This window comes from Parus major, chromosome 21 (genome assembly GCF_001522545.3).
Source record: "Parus major isolate Abel chromosome 21, Parus_major1.1, whole genome shotgun sequence".
NCBI lineage: Eukaryota > Metazoa > Chordata > Aves > Passeriformes > Paridae > Parus > Parus major.
Genome location: NC_031789.1, coordinates 1,213,316 through 1,220,003, shown reverse-complemented (window position 1 = coordinate 1,220,003; position 6,688 = coordinate 1,213,316). Strand labels below are relative to the sequence as shown.

Below are 6,688 nucleotides of genomic sequence, written 5' to 3'. Positions count from 1 at the left end.
CCCCCTGAGCCTCCTTTTCTCCAGGCTGAGCCCCTTTCCCAGCTCCCTCAGCCTCTCCTGGTGCTCCAGCCCCCATTCCCCAGTGTAAAATAGGAAAATAATTCCCGAATTCCTCGTGCCTGTGCTCAGTTTCCAGGGGGCTGCCCTGGTGGGGCTCCCCGAGGGGGTGAAGTACGTGGCAGTGCTGAAGAAGACGGCCCTGTCTCTGCACTACCTGTCCAACGGGCACCAGAAGTGGGTGGAACACCTGCCAGAAAGGTGAGAACACCTCTAAGGAGAGGTGTGAGCCCCTGGCACGGGGCAGAGGGGAGGGAACTGAGCCTGCCTTCTGCAAACAGCAGTGTGAGAAGGTGATGCCTCATGTCTTGCAGTGAGAGCACTCAGTACCAGCTGCTGTATTCCCGTGGGACTGGGGTGATCCACGTGCTTGGCATCGTTCCCCAGAGCCACCTGAACGTCGTGACCTTCAACGTAGAAGATGGAGAAATCACAAGACAGGTAGAGGAGTCAAAATTCTGGGTTTGATGTGAGCAGAGGCACTTCCAGCCCTGTGGTGTGGTGGGCAGAGGAATGGATTGTGGTGCTACAGAGATCCTCCCTTTCCCTGAGGCATTGCCTCCAAAGCAGGGATTTCTTGGCTGAAAGCTGAGCTAGCCTGGCAGCTTTTAGTCAAGTTTATCCCATAACCCTCAGGCTGACAGGTAATTTTTCTCAGTTCTGGCTAAAAATACTTGAGTTAACTCTGCTGTGTGCCCGTCTGTGGGTGCTGTGGAGGCTGCTGCTGAGCCCTGTTGTGTCTCTGTGCAGGTGAGGCTGGCAGCCCCGTGGCTGGTGGCCCTGCAGGGCTCCTGTGGCGTGCTGGGTGAGGCTGTGCTGGTGTGCGTGGACACGGCCGCGCGCTCGCTGCACGTCTGCGCCCTGGACACGGAGCAGGACATGAGGCACATCCCTCTGCAGGTGAGAGCTGCTGCAGGAACATTCCTGGTCTTCCTTGACCACTCTGGTTCTGGTTGGAGCTGGTTCTCCAGTCTGTGGGTGAACTGGGGAGGGATTGGAGGTGTGATCTGTAAATTTGGGAGGGGTGGGAAAGCTTTTTGTTATTCCTTCTGGATCGATGTCTTCTGAGCTTTGCTCCAATGGAGCCTCAGCCCTCCCTGCTCCTGCTCTGTGCCCTGACTCAGGGAATCTCTGACTGCTGCTGAGGGAGAGGAGGTGCTGATCTCACTGAAGAACCATTCTCTCAGCACATTTTCTTGTGTCCCCTGCAGTCCCTGGAGCTGGAGTTTGCAGATGATTTCCAGGCCAGGATCCTGACCACTCAGCCCAGCGTGACCAGCGCCTCACGGACTCAGTTCTTCCTGCAGCTGTCCCCAAGCCACTTCTCCCTGCTGCAGTACAAGCAGGGGCTGCTCAGCCACCTGCGGGACTTCCAGCAGGTACCAGGGGCAGGGCCAAGTGCAGCTCAACATCCTTCAAGCTGCTGGGACAGCTGGCAGGTTATAAAAACCTCAGGAACTCTGGGCATCACGGCTCAAAAACCTGGGGCTGGTCAGCTGTTCCCATCTCTGTGAGAAACTGGTCTGTTTTGGTTTTGATTTGGGTGGGAAACAAGACAATTTAAAATTTGGTTGTGACAGTTTACCTGCTTTTAATTCCACTGTGGTTTTATTTACTTCACAAGTGCTTTTTGGTGAGTTTGGGGTTTTTTTTAATGATTTTTTGCTATTTTTTTTTCCCCTTTTCCAGGCAGCTCTGGTGAGTTTTGCAACGACCGGGGAGAAGACGGTGGCGGCTGTCCTGACCTGCAGGAGTGAACTGGTCAGCACAATTCCTGTCCTGTGGGTCCAGCCCAGCTCTGGGGCTGTGCACTGGGGGTGGGTTCCACTGGGGTTTCACAGAGGAGGAAGAGGAGGATTTGATAAATTTCGGTGATAACTCAAGCAGAGCTTGATCACATCCAGCTCAGGCTGTGCCTGGCTCAGTGGATATCCTGCTTCAGCCCTGTGAAAGGTGGACAAGGAATTGGCTTTCCTGATCCACAGAGGATTTCAGTTCTTGGGGATGTCAAACATAGCTTCATTTTTATCAGAAACAGAACAGAGCTATTTCCTGCCTGATGTCACAGGCAAGCTGAGACTTGTCAGGCAGTTGAAAACCTAATTTTTTTATACTTTACTGGTGTCTGAACCCATGCTACATCTCCTCTCATCCTGACTTCAGAAAGCTGGAAGTTCTGATGGTCTCCATGCTGGCAGCACTCTGGAGGATGCTCGGAGGCAGGTATGGGGTGCTTTTCTTCCCAAGTTCTTGTTGGTGTTTTATCCCTTTGCCTGCAGGAGCAGAGATCTTAAACCAGCTGTACAACCTAAAAACACAGCTAAAAATACCTTGAAGCACCAGCTTTTTTCTGGACATGGAATTCTGCTGGAATCCTGCTGCAGGATTCGGTGTGGGGTGTGTGTGCAACCCCTGTTTTCTGCCTGTTGCCACAGGATTCCTTAACCTGCTCCAACCAAACCTACAACATAAACCTCTACCTGGTGGAAACTGGGCAAAGGTTGCTGGACACCACAATCACCTTTAGCCTGGAGCAAGGAGGGGCCAAGCCACAGCAGGTGAGCAGGGAAGGGTTATTTCAACCCTGATTTGGCAGGGTGGGAGCCCTCCAGCCAAGGGGAAAAACATTCCAGGGATTACAGCATCACCCTGCTTGCTGCTCTGGTTTCACCTGATTTCTGCTTTCTTCGAGGAGATGATGTGATCATTAATCTCACTGTTTTCCTTGCCTTTTTTTTGGTTTTGTTTTTGATTTTTTTTTTCCTTTCCCAGCTGTACATCCAGGTTTTCCTGAAGAAGGATGACTCCGTGGGCTATCGAGCCTTGGTGCAGACAGAGGACCACATGCTCATGTTTCTCCAGCAGCCAGGTGACTCCCAGAACCAGCTTCCTCCATTTCTAACACTTACCAGGAGAAAATCCTGTGTCCTCAAGGATTGCACTTCATCATTACTTTCCTTGGAAGCTGAAAAAATTGATTTAATTCTTCTGAGTCCCATGAAAGACACAGGAGACTTTTTCACCTGCACAAATAATTCTGCCCTGATTTGTGTGGGCAGAGCCTTTGGATTTTGAGTGTTTTCTGCAGATTTCAGAACTCTTTTTGTAGGATGAGAGTGTAAGTTCTGGTGTAGATGTTCCTCAAAGATTTCCAGAAAAGGTCCTCATACCAAAAATATTAATTTACAGAAGGGGTTGAAAGTTCCCTCTCAGTGCCAGGAATTTCCTGGGGCTCTAAAGAAATCCAGGACTGTGAATCTCTTGTTTTAAACAGACTCAATGACTGTAACCCTTTTAAGATTGCTTTTACTGATCCTGAGGTTTTCTTCCCAGAAGTGGATGCAGTTGCATGAAGTATTTGTTCTTCATGAAATAGTTAATTTAACAATATTAGATATTTATACTCTGTTTTGCATTTCATTAAGAGGTGATCTGCATTTCAGGGTTGCACTGAAAGATACTCATATACAGTCAATTCCCAAATCTCAAGTTGATTTTTCCAATATCCTGCTCTGATTTCTCTCCAGGAAAGGTTGTGTGGAGCAGAGAGGAGTCTCTGGCAGAGGTGGTAAGCTTGGAGATGGTGGATCTGCCTCTGACAGGGGCACAGGCTGAGCTGGAGGGAGAATTTGGAAAAAAAGCAGGTGAGTTTTAACAGAATTACCTCTGTGTGTGCGTGTTCTCCTTCCTAAATAAACATATTTATTGTTTTCTGTTTACTCTGAGCTGAGAGATTAATTTAAATCCCTATTGATGCCAGTTAAAATGAGCAGAAACAAACCCTTTTCTGTCTAAACTTTAGAAATCCAATGCAGATGACACCAATATATTACACTGTTACATTAAAAAAACAGTCAGCAGCAGTAGGAGGGATTTTGGCCATGTCTCCTAAATGTTTCCTGTGATTTTTTTTCTGGAAAACTCATTTCCAATAGCTTTTTATTTTTATTTTTTTTTGCTTTTTTTGTCTTTCCTTGCTGTCCTGGATGCAGCCATCCAAGGTAACCCCATCCTGCATGGAGTGTGCTCTGCTCCTGCCACTGCTCCCCTCTGCTTGCTCCCCTCAGCTGAAACCCACTATTTTGGTTACTTTAAGACATTAAACACAAATCCTGACTGGGCAGAATTAAACATTTTTAATTCCTCTGAGTGCAGAGGGGATTTCTGTAGAGGTGGGAGGTGTGGTGGGCACAGGGGGAGGAACACAAAATCCTCTGCATGCAGGTTTGCTTTCAGTTGATCAGGGCATATTTTGGAGTGAGTGTGGACTGGGAAAGGTTGATAAATGCCAGAGTTTGTCACAGAAATGTCAGCTGTGACTTCCTGCAGCGGGGGGAGGCGAGGAGTTCCCCCAGGTTTGTGCATGGCAGCGTTTGACAGCACAATTTCAGCTCTGGGGTGGGACTGGTGCCGTTCCCCTCCCGTTGTCACCCTGGGTGCCACTTGCAGATGGATTGCTGGGAATGTTCCTGAAGAGACTCTCATCCCAGCTCATCCTGCTGCAAGCCTGGACTGCCCATCTCTGGAAGATGTTCTACGATGCCAGGAAGCCCCGGAGCCAGATTAAAAACGAGATTAACATCGACAACTTGGCCAGAGACGAGTTCAACCTCCAGAAAATGATGGTGATGGTCACTGCCTCGGGCAAGGTGAGGAGGCCAGGGCAGGAATCTGTTCCTAGGCTTGAGCAAAGAGTCTCAGCTCTGAATTCCCAGCCCTGTTTTTAGCCAGGCTTGGGCAGAAATAATGGGAAGATGCACAGGATGTTTTGTGGGTTTAAAGACTCAGCTGTCTTTGGGGTATGGTAGAGGAGGATGCAGTGCAGAGTTGTTTTCCTAAACTTTGGCTTTCCCACGTGTTTTCCCTCAGCTTTTTGGCATTGAGAGCAGTTCAGGCACCATCCTGTGGAAGCAATACCTCAGGAATGTCAGGCCAGGCTCCTCCTTCAAGCTGATGGTGCAGAGAACAACAGCCCACTTCCCCCACCCTCCACAGTGCACTCTGCTCGTCAAGGACAAGGTGAGTGAGACCCCTTCCCTGCCCCTCCACTGGGCATGGAAATAAGGACAGGGCAATAAAACCATCCTCTTGGGCATCTGCTGGTTGTCACTGATGTGGGCATGGCAGGGGACAAAGATCTGGAGGGAAGCAGACACAGAAGCCTAAAAATTTAAAAAAAAACTTAAAAATGAGCGTGGTTGTTATGGACAAATGCATGAGTCCATACAGAATATTTCCAGGATGAAACCAGGGTATGAACAGTCAACACCAGTTAGAAAAACATCTTTTATTTTTTTTTATTGAAGAGGCAAAACTTCTCCTGTTTTCCAGGAAACCAAAATGAGTTTTCTGTACGTCTTTAACCCCATCTTTGGCAAGAGAAGCCAGGTAGCTCCTCCCGTTCTGAAACGTCCGATTCTCCAGACTTTGCTGCTGCCTATTATGGATCAAGACTATGCCAAAGTGCTGCTCCTGATTGATGATGAGTACAAGGTAAATTGCTTTGCCTGGAGGCAGTTTTCTTCACGTCCTGGTTAATTATTCCCCTCCCTTTTGGAGCAAGATGGAAAAAAAATGCCATTGAGCCACATTTCACACAAAGCTATGAGGTTATCCTGGTAAAGCAGACCTTATCTTGATAAACAGGTTGGAAATCATATTTCTGGTTCATTCTGGGGCGGGTTTTTTGTATCAGTTGTTTTTCAGCTGTGTTTCAACTCTTCTTTTCCAGGTTACACCTTTCCCAGCCACTAAAAACGTCCTTCGGCAGTTAGAAGAAATAGCTCATTCCATCTATTTTTATCTAGTTGATGCTGAGCAGGGAAAACTCTCTGGATTCAGGCTGAAAAAGGTATGGAAAACCCACTGCACTTCCCTGAATGCCCTGTGGATAGTGGCAGATCTTAATTCCCTCCGTGGAGCTTGGCTCAGAACCGGAGCATCCATCCTCAAAACTCACCGAGTTTTTTCGGGAAATCCCAAAGCAAGGAAATCTTTGGAGATGATGTCCTTGAAGGATGATAACTCAGCTCCCACTTGCTTTTCCCCTGCAGGACCTGAGCACAGAGGAGAGCTGGGAGGTGGCCATCCCCACGGAGGTGCAGAGGATTGTGACTGTCAAAGGGAAGAGGTCCAACGAGCACGTGCACTCCCAGGGCCGCGTGATGGGCGACCGCAGCGTCCTCTACAAGGTGCTGCAGCAGCTCTCAGCTGGCTTTTTCTTTGAGGAGGGATTTATCCCATGGGAAGATCCCAGTTCCATTCCCTGCTGCAGTTTTTCTTAACTGGCACCAGTTTCTCTGCAGAAAAACGCTCGTTTTGGAGGTTTCTTTTCAAAAAATGTTTTCCTGTAGAAGTTAAACCAACAGTGGGGGAAGAAGAGCTTGATTTCTTGGGGTGATTTATGATTTATTCACAGTGGCAGGTGAAGAGCAGGAAGGAGATGTGTGTGGCACTGAGAGGGGGTCTGAGCTGTTTCTCCTTTGTCCCCAGTCACTGAACCCCAACCTGCTGGCGGTGGTGACGGAGAGCACGGACACGCACCACGAGCGCGCCTTCATCGGGATCTACCTCCTGGACGGCGTGACGGGCAGGATCATCCACTCCTCCGTGCAGAGAAAGGCCAAGGGGC

General features: G+C 48.9%; 1 protein-coding gene across 1 annotated transcript in view; it reads left to right on the top strand.

Moving 5' to 3' along the window:
• The window catches only part of EMC1 (ER membrane protein complex subunit 1), a 13,822-nt gene that overhangs the window by 1,666 nt on the left and 5,468 nt on the right, over positions 1 to 6,688 (top strand). The window contains exons 4-18 of the mRNA XM_019008736.2: positions 93 to 258; positions 372 to 498; positions 808 to 957; positions 1,269 to 1,436; positions 1,747 to 1,818; positions 2,221 to 2,280; positions 2,493 to 2,615; positions 2,830 to 2,926; positions 3,585 to 3,701; positions 4,507 to 4,706; positions 4,927 to 5,076; positions 5,389 to 5,550; positions 5,789 to 5,908; positions 6,111 to 6,248; positions 6,550 to 6,688. The exon at positions 6,550 to 6,688 is cut by the window's right edge and continues 15 nt beyond it. Of these exons, the coding sequence (XP_018864281.1) occupies positions 93 to 258; positions 372 to 498; positions 808 to 957; positions 1,269 to 1,436; positions 1,747 to 1,818; positions 2,221 to 2,280; positions 2,493 to 2,615; positions 2,830 to 2,926; positions 3,585 to 3,701; positions 4,507 to 4,706; positions 4,927 to 5,076; positions 5,389 to 5,550; positions 5,789 to 5,908; positions 6,111 to 6,248; positions 6,550 to 6,688 (1,989 nt within the window). The remainder of the gene's footprint in view (positions 1 to 92; positions 259 to 371; positions 499 to 807; positions 958 to 1,268; positions 1,437 to 1,746; positions 1,819 to 2,220; positions 2,281 to 2,492; positions 2,616 to 2,829; positions 2,927 to 3,584; positions 3,702 to 4,506; positions 4,707 to 4,926; positions 5,077 to 5,388; positions 5,551 to 5,788; positions 5,909 to 6,110; positions 6,249 to 6,549) is intronic.